The sequence below is a fragment of the Mobula hypostoma genome, chromosome 9 (genome assembly GCF_963921235.1).
Source record: "Mobula hypostoma chromosome 9, sMobHyp1.1, whole genome shotgun sequence".
NCBI classification, from domain to species: domain Eukaryota; kingdom Metazoa; phylum Chordata; class Chondrichthyes; order Myliobatiformes; family Myliobatidae; genus Mobula; species Mobula hypostoma.
The window spans coordinates 128,509,761-128,533,898 of record NC_086105.1 but is presented as its reverse complement, the minus strand read 5'-3'; the positions used below and the strand labels follow the sequence as shown (position 1 = coordinate 128,533,898).

Here is a 24,138-nt window from a genome sequence, read left to right as displayed (position 1 = left end):
CGACGTCCAGGTTTGGTCTTTGGGTTAAATATAAGGAGTAGCATAACTGGAGATGAGGGTAAGGTTAGGGATCAGGTCATGGATTAGGGCTTAGGGTTAGCGATGAAGATTAGTTTATAATCTTCTTCACAGACATCATCTTGTCATGGTGGAGAGGTTTATGTGCCCCTGCGATCTGTCTGGAGCTTAGCTCCTGGTAGGGTTACCCATGGTGGTAAGGTCAAGAGAGAGGTTCCAGACAAAAAGTGATCTAACTAAGAGCTCAGTGGCAGTGAAGGGACCCCAGTCATCTTGCATTCCATGCCACTGGACCACGCCCTGATCTGTCAAGGACCGTGTGGTGGCTGTCCGGAAATCAGCCTCCCCACATTAAACTGGTTAGTTTCTCCATTAAAGGAATAACCTCTTGTGAGAACATTATACTTGATTCCAGTGATTGTACTCCTACTAAATGTTATAAATTGGGGCATCAGTCAGGAACGAGTTACAGGTTCACCTATACTTCAGGAGTGGTACTTAAGAGTTAGGGATTAGGGTTAGTTTTATTTGTTAGGTTTTGACTGGGAACAGGGTTAGTGTTTATGGTTTGGGTTGATGGTTACAAGTTGGGTCAGGGATTAGGGTTCTGGATTGTGTCAGGAAAGGGTTTTGGATTAGACAGTGTTCTCCGCTAAAAAGAGTGAGTGCTGGATCTGTTATCTTGTGTATAATCTCTGGTATCAGGTTGTCTGCTCACCAGTCTGGTTCTTTGCAACTTGACTGTATTACTGTAACTGCAAGTTTAGGATGTTCTACACTTCCAAGTCCCTTTGCATCTCAGAATTTTGGATTTTCTCCCCGCTTAGAAAATAGTCTGTACATTTACTTCTACTACCAAAGTACATGACCATGCATTTTCCAACATGTATTTCATTTGCCATTCTCTTGCCCATTCTCCTAATTTGTCTAAGTCTTTCTGCAGCCTACCAGTTTCCTGCCCCTCCACCAATTTTCATATCATCTGCAAACTTGGCAACAAAACCATCTATTCCATCATTTAAATCATTGACATACAGCATAAAAAGAAGCAGTCCCAACACCGACTCCTGTGGAACACCACTAGTCACCGGCAGCCAACCAGAAAAGGATCCTTTTATTCCCACTCGTTGCCTCCTACCAATCAGCCAATACTCTAACCAAGCCACTTACTTTCTTGTAATGCCATGGGCTCTTAACTTGATAAGCAGCCTCATGTGTGGCACCTTATCAAAGGCCTTTTGAAAGTCCAAATATACAACATCCACTGCATCCCCTTTATGTATCCTGCGTGTAATCTCCTCAAAGAATTCCAACAGGTTCATCTGGCAAGATTTTCCCTTAAGGAAACCATGCTGACTTTGTCCTATCTTGTCCTGTATCACCAAGTACTCCATAACCTCATCCTTAACAATTGACTGCAATATCTTCCTAACCATTGAGGTCAGGCTAACTGGTCTATAATTTCCTTTCTGCTGCCTTCCTCCTTTCTTAAAGGATGGAGTAACATTTGTAAATTTCCAGTCCTCTGGCACCATGCTAGAGTCCAATGATTTTTTAAAGATGCTCCATAATCTCTACCACCTCCTCTTTCAGGACCCTAGTGCGCAGTGAATCTGGCCCGGGTGACTTATGTACCCTTAGGTCTTTCAGCTTTTTGAGCACTTCTCCCTTGTAATAGTAACCGCACTCACTTCTCTTCCCTCACACCCTTCAACATTTGGCACGCACCTAGTGTCTTACAGAGTTTTGTCAAGGTATCCATTGTCGCCATTTTTTTATGTGCTGTTTTCATGATTACCTGATGTACCTTCTGTCAGCACATCTGTGTGAGCATTTTGTTCACCCCTCATTCTACCATGAGTCTGTTCCCTGGCCTCTTCACAGTTGAGAGATAGATGTATCATCATGGCTTATGTATTCATTTTGGTGTGAGAGATTTATTCCATCAATGCATTACATTCTGTTTAAACTGGTGGATTATCAGCTTGGAAAGTCCAGATCTCCTGAGGATAAGATGTGTGCCAGTCAGGACGAGCATGAGGTTGAAGTGGAGGCTGTGATATCCAGGGATGTGGCACTCAACAGTCATGAAGATGGAGCTTCCCACCAACCCTGTAGAAGTAGACGTCAGCCATCTGGAGGAGTGGTCCCATCCAGGACCTCCAAGTCCAACCCAATGTGCAGAACTCTATGAGAGCCATCATCCTGCTAAGCTAAGCCACCTGATCGGATTGTGGCAAACATTCTTTTTCCTGTGGTTGGTGACGGCTTCACAAATAATAGGAAGGAACTTGCTGATGCTGTCATCACCACTGCTGAGGTTCCTGGTAGAGCCAAGGATAAAAAACTGGACCCCGGGCACAGTGGTTTCAGACAGCCTGAAAGCAAGACGGACTCAATGCATACACTGCTGTTGGTGCACAACGGGGAGAACTCAGCCAGCTGAGTTGCAGGCACTAAGACCCAGAGCCAATCCCAGAATAGAAACGGAACAAAATAGATCTTGAGTCCTTCTCAGATGCAGCAAGTGAGGATATTTCTGCCATTTCATCATGCCAGGCTGAAGGAACACATCAAAGGGTAGCCGCCACCTTACACAGGAGACTATTCTTGTAAATGGGCACAATCTTTTCCCCAGGCAGGAGAGTCTAGAACTAGAGGGCATAAATTTAAGGTGAGCTGGGAAGATTTAAAGGAGACACGAGGGCAACTTTTGACCCTCCCACAGAGAGGGTGCTGGTATGTGAGCTGCCAGAGGAAGTGGCAAAGGTAGTTACATTTAAAATGTATTTTAGCAAAACCTGCTTTAATGATGCAAGATACTAAGCAATGCTAAAGCAACACAAGCATGGTTCAATGATTCAACACCAAGCAGGGTAAATGAACTCGACTACTTCCCAGCATTGACAACAAATCTGAGAAATAGCTAGAATGACAGTTACTTGTTGAAGATAATTGTTTAATGCTCAAGACATATTTCCTGAATAAATGAACCCAGCCGTAGAATTATCAAGTCTTAATTTCACAATTACCTGAATTCTGGCCAAAAGCTTTCTCAGTGGCCCGCAGAGATTCAAGTAGATTGAGGAAGGTAACACAGTCATATTGGGTTAAATATTGCAATAAGGTACGAAGAATCTTCAAATCCTGTACCAGGGATTTTGTTTTTGCACCAAGCTGGTGCCAAATTGGATCCAAGTAGTGACGTATTACCTGGGAATTAAGAAAAATGAGGTTGTTAACAAAGTATTTATTGCTGAGGTAAAATAAAGCAATGCTTAATAGCTTCTTCAAACTTCCTGAATTTATTTTGAAGTGTGCTCAGTCTTTTATTTGGTATACGTGTAATTACTTTGCATAATGTCTTTATCACTATAATCAAGCCTTAGAAAATGTGTCCTTGTTTTGCTGATGGTTGACATGATAGATTCAGCCTACTAAGTGACTTGTTACTGGCATTTCAGTTTACCTTTGGGTATCATAGAGCTCATGAACAAAAAGTAAATGGCTCATTTCATATGTAAGTGAAGATGATTCATGATAGATCTGTAATGTGATGAGCTATTTTCCAAAAGAAAATCTCTTTTCAGACAGAGCATGAGTGTAGAGTGACGCATGTACTTTCCTTGCTGCATGGCTGTTCCATATTCACATAATGCTTCAGCCTTTCTAATATACTGATACACTACTTTAGAGAGTGTGAGAAAACTTTGATTGTCACATTACAGAACATTGGAGCTCCTCTCAAGAGAGCTCTCTGATGCACCATAATCTTTAATGCTCCACATACTGTATAATTATTATTTTAAGGGAGGATTTCTGAATATTTTATTGTGGAGGGATTTTATGATTGATAATCAAGTTAAACTTTAATCTTATGGGATTAAATACTTAGAACAGAAACAAAATGCACGTGTTTTCAAGCTAGATGAACCAATTTATACAATCCCTGAAAAGCAGAGAAATACAGATACTGGAAATTTGAAACGCACAAAAAAGTGGTCAACTGATCATTCAGCCTTTGTACAGGAAACTCCAGTGATGTTTTTGGAGCCACTGAGTATTCACAATACTCCCAATTTGCACATGGTTGCGTCTTTCATATCATAACAATCTCTTAATTAACTACTCTATTAGTCAATCACTATTCAAGGAGGGTGTATGGGGTGTCCAGGGAAGGATAGCTTCTCTGGTGAAGAGGCTTGTCATGTCCATTCCAGGGCAGCTCACTCACCGTTGCTCCCCACCGGACACTCAGCTCTCACCTATGGCTCCAAATAGCTGTTTGCATGCAACAGTGGTCACACCATGGTATACCGCTTCAACAGACGGGCTAAACCAGGTGAGAGTAGCTGGCAGCCTCATACCCCAGTGAGATAGGGACATGGGTGTACTAGCAAGCGAAGTCAGCTCTGGTGGACTGGGCAGATGAGATCTACAGTGAGGTCCAATGGCCAGGAAAGCAGTACTGCAATGCTTCGTGAGGAGCCAAGGGCATGACAAGGCACAGAAAATGTCATTCATGGTCACCCACTGCAACCAAGGAAGACCCCAGTTTGTGATGTTTGTTTGTACCACTGGACCTGGACTTCTGAGGTCGAGAGATTGGAACTGCCCCAGTGCAGTGGCTTTTCCACTTTAAAAAAACTCTCGCACAGGTTTCCTGTCATATTTGGACATGACAGACAATCTCCTTAGGTCAAGGAGGGGAACAAAGATCAAGCTGCTGAATGTTGTTTTTCAGCAGGGAACAAGGGAGAGGAACCTGGTCCATAGTCAATGCCATAACATTTTGGAAGGGAGCCAAACAGAAAAAAATACAGAGCCATTAAAAAGCTGACAGATGCACAAGGTGACTTTTAGCCCAATAATGAGCAAATTGTACTGTAACTTTTCCTCTAGGAGGAATGGCTAAATTTATGTGAAGTCATGCTGGAGTTTAAATTCTATTCTACACAGGCACTTGACAACCGTAAATGCAAACAGTCTGCTTATTTTGTCTCACGAAGATGTTGATCGGCCTTGCCTTTTAGAAATTTCTAGAAGTGAACATGGAGCTTTGATATCCGATTCACAGTACAAAAGGTTTAACTGCCTTTACCCCTAGGCTATACTATCATGGGGCTTGGTGTTAGGTGGTGAATGTAAACTTAATTATAAAAGAGATGTGAAGGTGAACTTGAGAAATTATTAGGCTAGGCTCGAAATGTGCAGGAGAAAAATAATACAAAACTCTTCATTACAGATAGATCAAAGGAATCACCTATCAAAGCTGTGTCTTTATGCTTGGATTCATAAGCAGGTTTCGCAAATTCACACTCCTCACACAGGACTTCACAAAAAGGAAGAGCAGCAAGATAGCTTGGATATTAAGGTCAATCTACCCTGCAGGCATTTTCTGAAAATTAATTTTATTGGATGGAAAAATTTCATGAGTTTCCAGCATGTATAAATTACAAGACATATTTTATATAGTGTAGAAGTGCCATATTCCAGTCAGAATTGCAATCCTATAGTGTACAAATCTGTATAAATCATAGAACAGTTTTGTTTAAAGGCAGGTGAAAGACTCAAATATTAAAACTTTAGGCAACAAGGCATAGCAAGGAGTATTATGATTCAATTTAAATTCCTTCAAACTTGAAACTTCTGCAACTAAACATTATTCCAATTTTCTCTGGTCCAGAGACCAACCTTGGAACATCTTTTACCATCTCCAAGAGATTTAATATTTCTGTATTCCCACCATTCTATGTGTCCCCTAGCACCTTCCAACCCCCTCCCAATTTATCTTACTTTTCAGTCCACACAGAGTAATTCTCCATTTAGAATGTTTATCTCTTAGCTGTATGCTTGGAAATGCATCATACAGATCCAAGACCATTCCCAGAACGAACTATATACGATTTAAAGAATAAAGAAAAAAACAAACCAGGTACAGTTGCCCACACAACTCAAATCACTCACCAACAATGAGCTCAAGTGAACTCCTGCTGCCTCTGGGCAATAGTCCTTGGTCTGCCAATGAAATGCTGAGATATAAAATATTCATCAAAACAAAATTCCACATCACAAACCTTTTCAAAGGACTTTCCAACTGCATTTTCAAGAGACATGTCTTCAACATCCAAAGTTGCATTGTACTGTTTAAGTTCTTTCAAGCAGGCATTCATTACATCCATAATGGCCGTCTGGATAGCCAGCATGGTGGGAGTGAGGGAAACATGCAGCTCTATCACTTCAGGTTTGTGTCTTTCTAGGAAAGAGCTAACTGCAATGTGGAACCTTAATGGAAGAGAGATGTACACCAATGAAGGGGAAATACAACATGTAGTCCATCAAAAAGCAGACTCTTCAAAAAGTAGTTCTATCAGAAAACAATTACAGCAACACACAGCTAAAATTACTGAATTCTGCAATTCCATTGAGAGTGCATGACAAACTTCCATTGAACATCCAATCAAGGCTAGAACCATTTCAACAAGTCATTCATCGTTTGTGCTGGAAATCCCCAAAAGTGTATTTATTTAGAGATTTTACCAATTACAGCTTTCAGAACAAATAAACTAATCATAAAGCTTGGAGAGACCAAATTGCAGGGTTGACATTAAAAATTATTATTCAAAAGCTGTTTGACATCTCTACTTCTGGAGGTCAGCACGGAATTAAAGTATTGACATTTAGTATGAGTTTGGTATTAAAATAAGCAGTGTAAGATCATACACTTGAAATTGTATCACCTCCATGTAAGAGTAACTGATCTAAACATATGGATAAACTTAAATTGGATTCGAATTTGAAAGGAAAGTGTGAAGATTCTAAATAACTTTCAGCGTTGGCAAGATTAAATTTGAGAAAGCCTGAAGGCCAAAACAAAGAGCAAATCATTTGGACAAATGTTTTATCTGACAATCCTTTTTGCTACACCTGCTCCAATGGGAAGCATACTTTTATACTGCTTTAATGTGCTACTTATTGTAAAAAGCACTTACTGCACAAAATAAATTACACTTGAGGATTTTAAGAAGAATGCATTTGTTATATACACAGGCTGTTCTCAAAATAATAGAACAGTGCATTTATAATAAAAGCAAGCAGCTTCAAGGACAAACTACAGAATCCCAATATCCTATTTAGTATACAGAACACAACCTCAATACCGAGGAAATGGCAGCAATTCATCTTCATCACTTCAGCTGTTCAAGTTTCAATGTTTTTCTTTGCTAACTGGCAACAACTGCAGAAGGCTCACAAAATTAAAAGATCAAGATGTCCCAAGGTGAATGAATTATTAAATTGCACTTTTTTTCACAAAATGAAAATTGCAAGTTAAAATGTAGGGAACAGATCTTTCCTATTGAATCATGCTGGAATCTTCCCTTTAACAATTAAAAAGTCTTGCCTTGGTGTAGCATTCATATGCATTTAATGTCACTGAAGTTGCCAGCCAGAAAGAAGTAGGATAAATAGCAAAATTTCACATAAATCATCAAACTCTTAATAGCTTCAAAGAATTCTTGAGCATTCTGAAACTCAATCTGTTTCTTTAAATTAATATTAATAGCAGTAAAAACCATAGAACCGTGGACCATGGAAACCATTGTCATTTGCACAAGATAGGCCAAAGCCAGCATGTTTTCCTGAAAGGAAAATCCTGCCTGACTAACCTACTGCAATTTTTTGAGGAAATTACAACAGGGTAGACAAACGGGATGCAGTAGACGTGATGTACTTGGATTTTCAGAAGGCCTTTGACAAGGTGCCGCACATGAGGCTGTTTAGCAAGACAAGAGTCCATGGAATTACAGGGGAGCATTGGCTGATTGGCAGAAAACAGAGTGGGAGAGTGGGATTAAAGGGATCCTATTCTGGCTGGCTGCCAGTTACTAGTGGAATTCCACAGGGGTTGGTGTTGGGACTGCTGCTTTTTACGATGTATGTCAATGATTTGGACTATGGGATTAATAGATTTGTAGCTAAATTTGCCGATGGTACAAAGATAGGTACCAGAGCAGGTAGTGTTGAGGAAACAAAGAGCCTGCAAAGAGACTTAGATAGTTTAGGGGAATGGGCAAAGAAGTGACAAATGAAATACAATGTCAGAAAGTGTATGGTCATACGCTTTGGTGGAAGAAATAAATGGGCAGACTATTATTTAGATGGGGAGAGAATTTAAAATGCAGAGATGCAAAGGGACTTGGGAGTCCTCGTGCAGGATACCCTAAAGGTTAGCCTCCAGGCTGAGTCAGTGGTGAAGTAGACGAATGCAATGTTGGCATTCATTTCTAGAGGTATAGAATATAACAGCAGGGATGTGATGTTGAGGCTCTATAAGGCACTCGTGAGACCACGCTTGGAGTATTGTGTGTTGTTTTTAGAAAGGATATACTGACATTGGAGAGGGTTCAGAGAAGATTCATGAGAATGATTCCAGGAATGAAAGGGTTACCGTATGAGGAACTTCTGTCAGCTCTTGCGCTGTATTCCGTGGCGTTCAGGAGAATGAGGGGAGAGCTCATAGAAACATTCCGAATGTTAAAAGGCCTGAACAGATTAGATATGGCAAAGTTATTTCCCACGGTAGGAGAGTCCTGGACAAGAGGGCACAACTTCAGGATTGAAGGACGTCCATTTAGAATAGAGATGCGGAAAAATTACTTTAGTCAGAGCGTGGTAAATCTGTGGAATTTGTTGCCATGAGCGGCTGTGGAGGCCAAGTCATTGGGTGCATTTAAGGCAGAGATAGATAGGTTCCTGATTAGCCAGGGCTTCAAAGGGTATGGGGAGAAGGCAGGGGAGTGGGGATGACTAGAAGAATTGGATGAGCCCATGATTGAATGGCGGAGCAGACTCAGTGGGCCAAATGGCCTACTTCTGCTCCAATATCTTATGGTCTTATAGAAAGAAACCAATATGTAGAATGCACTGTACCCAAAGTTTGACCATGGGTGCCAATATTGTTGCCTGCACTTTTGTTCACGACATGTTGAAGTATGGATGCTCTCAGGCATATGTATTGTGCTCAGATGGGGCACAAGGCTCATTTGTTGGCACTTGCACACAACTTCTTTATGCATGTAAGGCCAATGGGAACAGCAAGCAAGTCTTAACCAAAGACCAGTGCCCTGTTTCAGCAATAGTTAAAGAGCTCCACCCTTCCTGTTCTGTTTTGAAGGTCCTGTTGAAGGTAAGATGTTAGTAATTGCTCTCAACTGACAGTGCTTTTAAAGTCCTCATGGTATCGCTCCTCCATCTGCAAATCTTGAACCCTACCCCTTCCATTATCTGCCCTAACCATACCAACTACTTTTTATGATGTCTTCCCCCACAAGCATCTGTCACTCACCCTGCCATCCTCTTTAACCTAATTTCCACAATCCTGTCCTAATCTACTCAATGTCTATCCTCCACTGCCCTCTAACCCTCCTGAAGTGCTGCTACAATCTGTTCTAATCCTCTCCATGAATACACCCACTTACCACCTGTGTAACTCATCGTTTGCAGATATAATCTCTTCAGAGTTCAAAATAAATTTATTACCCAAGTACATACAAATCTGAAATTCATTTTCTTGTGGGCGTACTCAATAAATCTATAGAATAACCATAACAGAATCAATAAAAGACCACACAATTTGGGCATTCAACCAGAGTGCAGAAGACAACAAAATGTGCAAATACAAAGAGAAATAAATAATAATAAAAAATAAACAAACAATAAATATCCGGAGCATGAAATAAAGAGTCCTTGAAAATGGATCTGTTGGTTGTGGGAATACTTCAATGATGGGGCAAGTGAAGTTATTCCCTTTGGTTCAAGAGCCTGATGGTTAAGGGGAAGAAACTGTTCCTGAATCCGGTGCTGTGAGTCCTGAAGTTTCTGTACCTTTTTCCTGATGGCAGCAGTGAGAAGAGAGCATGTTCTAGGTGGTGGGAGTCTCTGATGCAGGATGCTGGTTTCCTGTGACATTTCAATAGAGACATGCTTAATGGTGGGGTGGGCTTTACCCGTGATGGACTGGGCTACATCCACTACTTTTTGTAGGATTTTCCATTCAAGGGCATTGGTGCTTCCATACCAAGCTGTGATGCAGCTGGTCAATATACTCTCCACCATACATACACAGAAGTTTGTCAAAGTTTTAGACGTTATGCCGAATCTTTGTAAACTCCTAAGGAAGTAGGGACGCTGCAGAGCTTTCTTCATAAGTGCTCTTAATAACATTGATGAATTTAAAGTTAATGGGAGAAGTTCACTGGGATAGGTTTATTCCAGTATTCTGGACAAGGGGCATTATAGAAGATAAAACTTTCCTTCAGGATATTTTCACCCGTGAATCAGACTGAGACTGTTATAGGCCAAATTTGGCCCATGGGCCTTATTTCCAGCATGCCTGATCTAATGCACAGGTACAACAGGGGCAGCACTGCTGCCTTGCAATTCCAGGAACCTGTATCTGATCCTGATTTCTGGTGCTGTCTGTGTGGAGTCAGCATGTTCTCCCTCTGACTCAGGGGGCTCCAGTTTCCTTCTACATCTCAAAGATGCACTGGTTAGTTAATTAGCTGATGTATTACCCTTTAATGTAGGTACTCTGTAGAAAAATTTCAAGGATAGTGAGTTGAAGAGTACACTAGAAAGAATGAGTCACTGGAGAATAGTCCCAATAAGAATGCTCTGCTGGAAGCTAGCATGAACCTGACAGGCTAACTGGTCGCTTTCCTTGTGAAAATAAATATACTTGGCTACTACTGTACCAGCACTTCTTCAAGGAAGCTGAGCCATGCCTAGCTCACTCAGTGCATTGGAGTGCTTCAGTTTCAAGTGAACTTGCACATCCATCCAAAGGCTTTTATCAGATGTGTTGGCTTTAAACTCAGTAACTTCATAGTTGGGCACAAGTATGTTATCTATGATTCTGGTACAAAATATTGCCAACAGGCACACTTATTCAAGAAAGACACTTCAATCGTTACTCACTTAAAACAGTTGAGCACTGCACTCAACAGATAAACTAAAATAGTTTTGAAACTTGTTTTCTTATTTGGATGAAATGACAGAAATTAATTAGCACTTGAATAAAAGAAAACATTTCTCCATTCAAATGAAGCCTAAAGAATTCTACATATTGGCAAAATAACAAGTTTGAGGATTTTGAGAGGGTAACTTCATTTCTGTCAACTTATGATCACACAAAACACTGGAGAAACTTAGCAGATTATGATGTTTCTCTGTACAGTACCTACCTAGGCCAAAGGTACAGTTTACGGACAAACAAATTTCGCATCACTCGTTCCACTCGACAGAATCCAAGATTAAAGGCTACTGCATCATCTGTGAAAGCCTTGATAAAACCCTGTTTGTTCTTCTGCCGATAAAGCCGAAGAATAAATGCTTCCTGACATGAATCAATGATCTTGTGAGCTCTGTATACCAAAATACCTGCAGAAACATAATACATTCCAGCACTTAAGTGTTCATAGGAGCCATTATTGTATCTAGGTCAGGTCCAGACAACTGGAGAGTGTGCAGCAAATATGAATTTTCTAAAACAGAGACCCAACTCTATAAATCATACAACACGAGAAACCTGGAACTTAATAACTGAGATTACAGAGATTTATATTCCCAGGTATGAAACTGACACCATCAATATCACTGGAGTACGGTAGTACGATTTTCACTCTTTCTGATGAATGCTGGATGACCAATCCTCTTCGAATAGCAACAAACTAAGACTTATGACAATGCATCTATTTACTCATCCCAGGCAGGCAGGCAGTCTCTCATTTTACACCTAACACACTTATTCAAATAGAGACCTCACACAATATGGCATTTTCATTGCTTTACCAGCGAAAGCTCTGCAAAAATATTGAACTTTAATAAGACACTGAAGACACCAAGTTTTCAAAGGTCACGACAAAGTGAAATACACCCAATGGCCACTTTACTAGGTATACCTGCTCGTTCCTGCAAATCTCTAATCAGCCAATCACGTGGCAGCAATTCAGTGCATAAAACATGGTCAAGAGGTCCAGTTGTTGTTTAGACCAAACATCAAAATGGGGAAGAAATGTGATCAAAGCGACTTTCACCGTAGAATGATTGTTGGTGCCAGAAAAGGCGGTTTGAGTATCTCAGAAACTGCTGACCTTCTGGGATTTTCACTCGCAGAGTTTACAGAGAGTGGTGCAAGAAACAAAAAACATCAAGTTTGCGGCAGTTCTGTGGACAAAATGTCTTGTTAATGAGAGAGGTCAGAGGAGAATGGTCAGACTGGTTCAAGCTGACAGGAAGGTGACAGTAACTCAAATAACCACACGTTACAACAATAATGTTGCAGAAGAGCACAACATATCAAACCTACGGCAGCAGAAGGCCACAAACATACACTCAGTAGCCACTTCATTAAGTACAGGAGGTAGCTAATGAAATAGCCGCTGAGTCTATATGCACATGAAATAACTTTACTGCATGAAGATATTACAAATGCTCAAGCCCTTTGGTAATGAATTTATTTCAAAGGAAAGTGAACATAATGAAATATTTCCAATAATAATCTTCCAGTATGATTTCAGAAGTTGCGTTATCCTTTTAAACTCCTAGATTCTATTAAAAAAAATGGAAACAAAATAGCTTAAAATTAAGCAACACACATAAAAGTTGCTGGTGAACGAAGGGTCCCGACGAAGGGTCTCGGCCTGAAATCTCGACTGCACCTCTTCCTGGAGATGCTGCCTGGCCTGCTGCGTTCACCAGCAATTTTTATGGGTGTTGCTTGAATTTCCAGCATCTGCAGTATTCCTGTTGTTTGAGCTTAAAATTAAGCTAAGGTTTCTGATCAAAACCATCATATTTCTCAGTGCAAGAACTGTTGGTTCATCTTGTAGTGCAACCTGACATTACGGCACCTGAAGAACAAGACATTTCTTGGGCGGTGGGGGATGGGGGACATATAAATTGCTCACCTGTAATTAGATTAGAAGGAATACGATCTGTTAAAAAATCAACAACCAGAATCCGGCTCGTCACAAATAAGACTCCACCTTCTGTATACACAGCATAACGCTCATTGCTTGGAATTTCATTAGTAATAATGCGAGGAAGATGGGACACTCCTTCAGACCGTAACTGCTCAATAAAATATTGCTGAAACATAAAAAAAGACAAGACATTTCAAAATTCTTTGTTATATAACAATTTTCTGTTTTGTGCACAGGGTAGTTGAAAGGTAATCACAACATGTAACTCGGTTGCAAAACCTTCTTTACTTGTCCTGCTTCATTTAATGTTTTGTGTTTTCAAACCCCCAGGTTCTTTTGTGGCAGCAACACTGAATATTCCACCATTTAGTTTAGACTCTTTGCCTCATTTTCCCAAATAAATCACATCACTATGCACATTCTCCTGAAGTTCATCGTAATACTCCTCAGACCCAGAAGCACATTATCATTGACATATGTCATGAAATTTGTTATTCTGCAGCAACAGTACAGTGTAATACATAAAAAAAACAAGTTAAAAAAAGAAAAATATAAAAATTAAATAAGTAATGCAAAGAGGGATCAAAGTTGTGAGGTAGTGTTCATGGACCGTTCAGGAAGCTGATGGTGGAGAGGAAGATGATGTTCTTAAAACATTTAAGTTTCAACATGTCCTCTCTAATAATAGTAATGAGAAGAGGGCATGTCCTGAACGGAGTCCTTAAGAAGGATTTTGGACCAAAACATCGACTATTTATTCATTTCCATAGATGTTTTCACCAACAGAGAAGTGCCTGCTTAGAATTCACTAGCTGGTTCAGAAAAATTCAGCACATTAAAAAAAGACACTAGGATGAGCACATAAAAAGCCACAATCTACAACTGGGAAGTAGAATTGACTTCACCAGCCCCAATATTTCTGGCAAGGGCACATTGGACCATATAGCTGTGTTGCCAGCCCGTACAAAGAGGGGAAGGTTTAACTGAGGAAGCTGCTGAGCAGTTTCTTCATCTTTCTTTGTAAGTAAGTCAGCAACACACGCTGATAGTTCATTGCTATTCATTGTTGGATTGTAGAGGAGAAAGTGAAAGGAACAATTAAAGTCTGGAGAGTATTTTTGCTTTAAAGCCTGTTTGAAGCCATATAGTTAAACAGAAGAGGCAGAATTACCTCATTGTGCATTGACTGTCAGCTGCTACTATAGTTGCAGTGGCACAGGCACATTAACAACATTTAAAAGGTACTTTGACAGCTACAGATAGGAAACGTTTATAAGGATATAGGCCATTTCGGAAGAAGAAATAATCGGGCAGATTATTACTTAGATGGGGAGAAAATTCAAAAATCAGAAGTGCAAAGGGACTTGGGGGTCCTCGTGCAGGATACCCTAAAGGTTAACCACCAAGTTGGATTGGCGGTAAGGAAAGCGAATGCCATGTTGGCATTCATTTCAAGAGGAATAGTGTATAAGAGTAAGGAGGTGTTGATGAGGCTCTATGGGGTGTTAGTGAGACCTCATTTGGAATACTGTGTGCAGTTTTGGGCCCCCTATCTTAGAAAGGATATACTGATGTTGGAGAGAGTTCGGAGAAGATTTACGAGGATGATTCCTGGAATGCAGGGGCTAACATATGAGGAGCGTCTGTCGGCTCTTGGATTGTATTCATTAGAGTATAGAAGAATGAGAGGGGATCTTATAGAAACGTTTCGAATGTTGAAAGGGTTGGACAGAGTAGATGTGGAAAGGTTGTTTCCCTTGGTGGGTGAGTCCAGGACAAGAGGCCATAGTCTTAGAATTAGAGGGTACCCAGTTAAAACAGAGATGAGGAGAAACTTTTTTAGCCAGAGGGTTGTGGATTTGTGGAATTCGTTGCCACATACAGCTGTGGAGGCCCGATCATTGAGGGTGTTTAAGGAGGAGATCGACAGGTATCTAATTAGTCAGGGTATCAAGGGATATGGGGAAAAAGCCGGAAATTGGAACTAGATGGGTGAATAGTTTAGCTCATGGCGGAGCTGCGGAGCAGACTCGATGGGCCAAAAGACCTACTTCCGCTCCTTTGTCTTGTGATCTTGTGATCTTGTGAAATCAGACTTGCTTATTTGGGAATCTTGGTCATTGTGGACTAGTTGAGCTGAAGTTGTGTTTCTGTAATGTATGACTCCACGGCCCCCAAGTTAGTCAAATATAATTTTCCTTTGATAAATCAGTGTTTTCAACATCATGTTTCTCATATGTTTGCTTGTGAGTATCGTCTTTGAAGCCATTCTAACCAAGATATTATGCTGATTGGTCCAACAGACAATATTTGCAATATAACAATAGTACCACTGGAACTCACTATATGCTCACTGCTACTTCTCTCTTGGGTCTAATTAAGGATTAGAAGAGTATACCTTTGTAATCATTATTCTTTTTTTAAAAACCATCTGGACTTCACAATTTTCTACTTTGAGAGCTGATAAAGGAGAAATACTTCAAATATTATCCAAATATATTTTAAAAAGATTTCTCTCCCATCCCCTCTGTTACTATGATATTGAGAGCATTCTTTTCCCTTGTGAAATGAGAACAAAACTTTGCACTTAGTACATCAATCATACCTCCCAAGTTCATCTTTTTGTCACCATATATTTGAATACTTTTTCATTATGCATATGTTTAAGACTTGCATTCCCTTTTTATAGCATCATAGCATCTGCCAATCTGAACATTGTTCAATCGTTGACACGTTTGTACTAAGGAATCAGTCAGTCTCCATGGAAAATAAAGGTATATTAGCTTTTTCCTCAAATAAAACAATGGTAAATTACAAAAGAAATTAGTGGGGGAAATTCTAGTCTCCTAATGTGATAACTTACTAGTAACAATGATCTTCACTGGGCACATGATCAACAGGGATAAATTTTGGAGTGTAAATTCAAGGTTGCGCATAGCAAATATGAAAATGTAATCAATGGGATATACTTAGAGTACTTAAATACTAAAGTGTAATGCAATTATTTTATACAAAAATATTCTTAGCATACGGCCATCAATTCTCCATTTACCTCTCCAAAATAGTATTTATCTAACTTAACATTGCCAGCAATTTAATTAGGTCTTTGAAGGAAAATCATATTTTAATTTTTAAACCTAAAATTAAAAGCATCTGCACAGGAAAGCTATCATACTCTTTGAATATAATAAAAATAACAGTGTTTTCTTCCCTTTCTGAATGAAGACTTAAATAATAATTAGAAAACATTGTAACAAGAGAAGGACCTCAAATTCATCCCATCATTCAATGATATTATTTCTGATCTAAGTCCATCTATTTATTCAACAACTTCTACTTCTTGGTTGAAAGTGTGCTTACTAAAATAGATCCCAAACAGTTCTGTGAGGAGTTTGTATGTGCTTCCCATGTCCCAATAGTTTTCTTCCTGGCGCTCCAGTTACCTCTCACATTCCAAAGACGTCCAGGTTAGAATTAGTGAATTATGGACGTGCTATGCAATACACACAAAATGCTGGAAGAACTCAGCAGGCCAGGCAGCATCTATGGAAAGGAGTACGGCCAATGTTTTGGGCCGAAATATTGACTGTACTCTTTTCCATAGATGCTGCCTGGTCTGCTGATTTCCTCCAGTATTTTGTGTGTGTTGCTCAGATTGTCAGCATCTGCAGATTTTCTCCTGTCTATGGGCATGCTATGTTGGTACCAGCAGTGTAGTGACACTGCGGGCTGCACCCAACACAATCCTAGCTGATTTGATTTGATGCAAATGATGCATTTCACTGTATGTTTTGATGTACATATGACAAATAGAGCCTGATTATAAATTTCAGGTTAGGATCTTAATCTTCCAACAAAAATAGTTTGGCTTCACTTGTCTTGATTTCCTCAAACATCTTGACAACTTAGCAAATCTTCCAATAATTTTCTAAATTTCATAGCATACAATTCTAGTTCATAATCACCCATTATAAGTAAATTCTTAAGAGTTCCTATATCATTTCAATAAACATAAACTGCATTCACTGCAACGCCAATGTGCCTCTCGGAAGCTGCGATGCCCAACAACCTTTTGGTATTGTCTAACCGGGGTGTGTCTCGTTTCTGAATGATTTTTTACCTTGCTGTATTCTGACCCACTTATCGATTATCAGAGATATTTAAAAATGATCATTCTATTAGCATTTCCAATTACTGTTTGTACCTGTATGTGACCTGTGCGTATGAGCTTCTCTGCACTCCAACTGCTTCCAGCACTTCATAATTAGAAAGTACTCTAAATTATCCGATCACATACTTATTAGAATACTGCTTTGCAACTGTTTACTGAAGTTTACCCTTTTCACTTATTCTGTTAATATATTCTAACTGCTTATGTAGCTGTCAGACATATGTGATTCTTTTCAGTCATTTATGTTGTTAGTAGGCCAATGACATATATAGTGAATAAATGAAGGAACGGCAAGCAACATGCACAAAATGCTAGAGGAACTCAGCAGGCCAGGTAGCACCTATGGAAAAAGAGTACTGTCGACATTTAAGCAACACACATAAAAGTTGCTGGTGAACGCAGCAGGCTAGGCAGCATCTCTAGGAAGAGGTACAGTCGACGTTTTGGGCCGAGACCCTTCGTCAGGACTAACTGAAAGAAGAGCTAGTAAGAGATTTGAAAGTGGGAGGGGGAGGGGGAGATCCAAAATGATAGGAGAAGACAGGAGGGGGAGGGATGGAGCCAAGAGCTGGACAGTTGGCCACACATTTTAATTCCACGTCCCATTCCCATTCTGATATGTCTATCCACGGTCTCCTCTACTGTAAAGATGAAGCCACACTCAGGTTGGAGGAACAACACCTTATATTCCGTCTGGGTAGCCTCCAACCTGATGGCATGAACATTGACTTCTCAAACTTCCGCTAATGCCCCACCTCCCCCTCATACCCCATCCGTTATTTATTTATATACACGCATTCTTTTTTTTTTCTCTCTCCTTTTTCTCCCTCTGTCCCTCTCACTATATCCCTTGCCCATCCTCTGGGGTTTTCCCCCTCCCCCTTTTCCTTCTCCCTGGGCCTCCTGTCCCATGATCCTCTCATATCCCTTTGGCCCATCAACTGTCCAGCTCTTGGCTCCATTCCTCCCCCTCCTGTCTTCTCCTATCATTTTGGATCTCCCTCTCCCCTTCCCACTTTCCAATCTCTTACTAGCTCTTCTTTCAGTTAGTCCTGACGAAGGGTCTCGGCCCGAAACGTTGACTGTACCTCTTCCTAGAGATGCTGCCTGGCCTGCTGCGTTCACCAGCAACTTTTATGTGCGTTGCTTGAATTTCTAGCATCTGCAGATTTCCTCGTGTTTACTGCTGACATTTATACTCTTTTCCATAGATGCTGCCTGGCCTGCTGAGTTCTTCCAGCATCCTGTGTGTGTTGCTTGGATTTCCAGCATCTGCAGATTTTCTCATCTGTGAAGTGAAGGAACGGTGTAGTTTTGCAAAATATTCCTCGTCTCATTCTGTGAGTGTATCTGCACAAAGTCACTGGCTGCTCAGGCAATGTGTAGAGATAATCTTCTAGCCAGGTCAGCCATTTTTCCTTAGTTCTACTTTAGCCAACAATCTCAAATGAGGGGCTTCACAGGAAGCTTTCTGGTTGCCCAGTAAAGTAACATTCAAAGATAATTTTATATCCACTACTTAAATCATCTTTTCTTTTTAAATATCAAATGAGATTCTCTCCAGCCATGGTCCCCCAACTCCTTTTATTCTACTGAAAACTTCCAAGACATTTAATTATAAGCTCTTAATTACAGATTCAAATAATTTCTTGACAACAAATGTGAGGGACTTTGAGTGTTTAGTCCTCTGGTCTACTTCTCTTAGTCACAGTCATAGTCACAGAATGCAAAATGATCTCCAATTGTTCAATCCAAAGGAACAGTTTAAGAGAACACTAAAGTTTCAGCATCTTCAATAATCTTAACTACTTTCTTTAAAAATCTGGGATTAAAACTACCTGGTCTCAGGAATGTATTATTTCTGAGTGTCATTTTCCCTACTGTTAATTTGATTCTCCAGAAGAATAGTCCTGGTAAATAGACTTCAGTTCCTTATTTTTTGCTCCAGAAGTTGTTGTCATTATTTTAATCTGGTCTCTGAAGGAGAACCGTGTTTCCCAATAGGGTTGTGTCCTTCATTCATCACTAATTTCCTTCAGAGATGCGACACGGTAGTCTCATAATTTTCTGTGATCACAGATGAAAAGTAAATATTTAATGTCTGCCATTTTCTTATTTATAGTATCACATTATCAACCTTTAAGTGCTGCACGATCTTATACCATGGAGGAAGCATAACAAACTCTTACAGTCCCAGATAACCCCGTGATTTCAGTCTCTAAAGCCAACATATGATCATCCTTCAGAAGGGTGAACCTACCAAAAGCATCCAGCCCAGCTGGGGTACCCGACTGAGTACCAAAGACCTGTGCTAGTCAACTAGCTGGAGTGTTCACTAAGATCTTTAGCCTCTTGCTTCAGCAGTCTGACGTACCCACCTGCTTCAAGCAGGCTTCAATTGTACCAATGCCTGAGAAGAACCTGATAACCTGCCTCTATGACTATCATCCAGTAGCACTTAGATTCACAGTGATGAAGTGTTTTGAGAATTTGGTGGTGAAACATATCAATTCATGCCTGAGAGGCTTCTTGGATCTGCTTCAATATGCCTACCGGTACAATAAATCCACAGCAAATTCCATTTCATTGGTTCTTCACACACCCTGGAATATCTGGGCAGCAAAGATGCATCCATCTGGATGCTCTTTATCGACTACAACTTGGCATTCATCCCCTCAAAACTAATCAAAAAGTTTCACGACCTTGGCCTCAATACCCCCTTGTGCAATCCCTCACATGCAGATCCCAGTCAGTTCAGATTGACAACATCTCCACAATCTCCAACAGCACAGGTGCACCACAAGGCTGTGTACTTAGCCTCCTATATAACTCACTTTACACTTATGACTGTGTGGCTAAGCATAGCTCCATATTTATATTAAAGTTTGCTGACAATACCACTGTTGTAGGCTGAATCAGATCAGCATATAGGAGGGAGGTTGAAAATCTGGCTGAGTGGTGCCACAACAACAAACTCTTACTCAATGTCAGCAAGACCGAGGAGCTGATTATTGACTTCAGGAGGAAGAAACTGTTATTCTGTGAGCTAGTCCTCATCAAGGGATCAGAGGTGGAGAGGGTCAGCAACTTTAAATTCCCCCGTGTTATCATTTCAGAACACCTGTCCTGGGTCCAGCATTTAAGTGCCATTACAAAGAAAGCACACCAGTGCCTCTACTTCCTTAAGAGTTTGTGAAATTTGTATGACATCTAAAGCTTTCATAAACTTCTACAGATGTGTGGAGGAGAGTATAATGACTGGATGCATTACAGTCTGGTATGGAAACACCACTGCCCCTGAATGGAAAATCCTACAAAAAGTAGTGGATATGGCCCATTCCATCACGGGCAAACCCTCCCCACCACTGAGCACATCTACATGAAGCATTGTTGCAGGAAAGCAATATCCATCATCAAGGGTCCTCGCCACCCAGATCATGCTCTCCTCTCATTTTTACCGTCAGGAAGAAGGTACAGGAGCCTCAGGACTCACTTGTCCCATCACTGAACTGTTTCCACAACCTATGGTCTCACTTTCAAGCACTCTTCATCCCATGTTCTCAATATTCATTACTCATTTATTATTATTATTTTTGTTTTTTTTGTATTTGAACAGTTTGTTGTCTTTTGCACACTGGTTGACTGCCAGTGCAGTCTTTCATTGATTCTAATATGGTTATTGCACTTATTGAGTATGCCCGCAAGAAAATGAATCTCGGAGCTGTATATGGTGACATATACATATTTTGATAATAAATTTACTTTGAACTAATTGCACTAACTTAATTGTAAATGTTTGTGCATTAGCATTGCAACCTCTGATCAAAATTATTACGAAAACTTTCAATACTAGGTGTCTCTCTGCACCTTTCCCCTCAGATAGGATATGTAGAAAGTTTTTTTTAGGGTGGTATCACTGATGTGAATGTGCGGTTGGTATGTATAGGGCAAACTGAAGAGGGAATGGAACCAGTGGGAGTTGCCATAGATTCACAGGACTCAAATGGCTTCTTTCCGTATTGAAATGAAAAGGGAAAATCCCTTTTAAAAATCCTGAATCTACTGTTCCATAACTAAAAAGGTAATCAAAAACCTCAGCCCATTATTTTCAGTGATTTCAGAAGACAACAATTCTAGATCTGCACATGTGCAGTTAACCATGTAAGTCATGGTGGTGATTAACTTTATCATGCCTTGCCAGAATGTCAGCATTGAAATCTCTGAAAATACATCTTTTTAGTTATAGTTATGCACTAAGTATGTCAAAAAAGTTATGACATGCCAACTCAAGGGTAAACGAATGTTTAACCCTTTCAGATAAAAACACGTCAATCTTAAATACTTCCAATCAATCTCTAGATTCTAGCATCTGCAGTCTATTGTGTGAGCTTTAAGTTGCAAATTTGCTTTTCACCGCCAGAGATTTTGTCTCAATTACACAATCTACATCACTTTACCTTTGATGACACAACTAGAGAACAGAACTAGTTGCAACAACACGCCCCCATCAAAAAAAAGTTGTAACCGCTTCCTCCTAAGAGCGCATTTGACAGTTGTTACTCTCTCAGCACACCTGCCCTTCACACCACATCCTGATATACTGATGCTCAGCCTCCCCTTTCCCTCAGTGTCCATTTCCCCTCTACTCCTTCAGCCCGGATGAAGGGGTCTCGACCTGAAACGTCGACTGTCCATCTCCCTCCACAGATGCTACTAGAACCGCTGTGCTGGTCCAGCAGTTCGTTACTTTTACTCCAGATTCTGTCCGGGCCAACAAAATGGATAAAATGGGGCGACTGGCATGCTTGCCGGTGGGTCCGCAACAACAGTGACGGACGCTCGGCGAGGGAGGGTGCAGGCAACAGCACCGCCAAGCCATCCAATTCCGACTGACAGGCCGCCGCCCCGACCCTCGATTTACCTCTTCCGCCAAGTTGGTGTTCAGCACAAGTACCAGGTTCCCAGGGTCACAATATAACTTGAGAAAATTCAGCAGGATCCTGTCTATACCCAAGCCCTTTGCCGTGATGACGAGGCCATCTTCGTGAAATAAATCTAAAAAGATCTGGTTCTCGTGTTCCAAGAGAGGAGCCATAACACCGGCAACTCTCTGCTGCCGAGGAGTTGAATCCGACCATGCAGGGACATGTCAATGTACTTCACTAGCTGACCTCCAGCGCCATCGCCAACTACTGGCCACAGAATGTATTTATTCCTTATATTTAAATAACAACTGGTAGAATAAGATGCCCAAATCTCAGTTTACTACCAGAGAGAAATATCAGGGCGAAATTTCGACCGTCCTTTCGTTTCCTTTGAAAGTTTCTGCTTATCCATGATAGCAAAGCTAACTGTGAAAAAACAAAGACTGTTTGATAGAAAGTTGAGAAACACACAGTGATGGAACCAGCTTGTTTTTCCATTCTGCGCGGGAAAGAAAGATGTGGTTAAGACAGTTCAGCTGAGTATTCAGTGGCAGAAGTATGGAACAGAAAAGCTACATTAGAGATCCTCTATAAGAGTTGCCAAATTATGTGTGAGGACCTTTATCAGCAAGATTAAAGTCATCCAATCTCCTGCCCTTGCTCTTTCGCTTTGCCACCAAGTGATGAACCCTTCGAGAAAAGTGCCACCTTTATTTGACTGTAATTTATTTACAGTGTGCTCTACATTATGTATTGCAAGTATACTGTACTTCCTCCCTCCATTTTATCTACCCTGTTTACAAGACTTTCACACAGGTAACTTTGAGAACTCTTCCTTCTTTCTTAATTTGACATCTCCATACTGTAACTGACAGAAACTCAATGATCTGCCATCTATTTCCTGTATCTCTGGTCTCAACATGTCTTCCACTCAAAGCAAGGATTGGGCCTCCATGTTCTTATGTTCACATCACCTCCTCTACATTCACTGGGTTACCTAGTATATGCAAGGACTAGGCCTCAAGCCGCCGTGTCACCAGAGAAAGGCATTGGAGTCAGTGCGCTCTACCTGGGGCATTGTGGTGCGGGGTTCAGGCTGGAGTTGGTGCTGCCCCTCAGTGTTCGCTCAGCAGAAGACAAGCTCTTTTGTGGTCTACTGAAGATTTCAATGGAATGAAGGGTCAAGTTTATATATTTGTGTGGTTGGGTGGTGACGCCTGAGGGAGGCATTGGAGCCTAAGCGCTTCACTGGAGGTGGTGTGGCACGGTGTCCGGACTGGAGTTAGTGCTTCCCCGCAACGTTCACTCAGCAGAAGACAAGCTCTTCTGTCAGCTGTAGATTGATGGTGAGAGTTTTAGACCCTTATATTGTGTGATTGTGATACTATTTGTGCTTGCTATCTTGTGTGTGCTTTGTGCTGTGCGTGACTGTTGGTACTGTGTTTTGCACCTTGACCCCAGAGTAACACTGTCTCGTTTGGCTCTATTCATGAGTATTCACGTACGGTTGAATGACAACTAAACTTTAATTGGATTGCATTCAGTTCTTTCACCACTTTAAATAACATTCAAACACATATTTTCACCTCTCTCAGTATTCTGAAAAGACTATTCCCTTTGTGATCTGATCCATTCTTCCATCTTCACCAACCTTCTCACAGCACTTTTCCATGCTGGAAATGCAACACCTCTTCTTTAACCTTGTCTCTTCCCACCATCTGAATACCCAAACAGTCCCTCCAGATGAAGCAGCAATTTACTTGCACTTCTTCTAATCTAGTGTATTGCATTTGGTGCTCATAATGTGACTGCCTCTACACAGGAAAGAAGAAGAAGAAAGCCCTTAACTCTGAGTGGAGTCATCAGGACGCCATCATGACAGCGTTTTTTTTTTATCAGGCTTTCTTATTTTTACGAGGCTGAGTTGCTAGCTTGATGCTCAACCCAGCATGGATAGAAAGCGTGCAAGGGAGCCGGCTGGATTCGAACACGGGAGCCTTCACTCCGAAGTCTGGCATTGATGCCACTATGCCACCAG

At 40.8% G+C, this 24,138-nt stretch overlaps 1 protein-coding gene across 1 annotated transcript in view; it reads right to left on the bottom strand.

Moving 5' to 3' along the window:
• The window catches only part of ercc4 (excision repair cross-complementation group 4), a 43,536-nt gene extending 21,232 nt beyond the window's left edge, over positions 1–22,304 (bottom strand). Inside the window, exons 1-5 of the mRNA XM_063057464.1 lie at positions 22,097–22,304; positions 12,990–13,170; positions 11,265–11,460; positions 6,096–6,303; positions 3,051–3,231 (exon numbers count right to left, since the gene is read on the bottom strand). Coding sequence (XP_062913534.1) covers positions 3,051–3,231; positions 6,096–6,303; positions 11,265–11,460; positions 12,990–13,170; positions 22,097–22,270 — 940 coding nt within the window. The 5' untranslated portion in view covers positions 22,271–22,304. The remainder of the gene's footprint in view (positions 1–3,050; positions 3,232–6,095; positions 6,304–11,264; positions 11,461–12,989; positions 13,171–22,096) is intronic.
• Between the last annotated feature and the right edge of the window lie 1,834 nt (positions 22,305–24,138).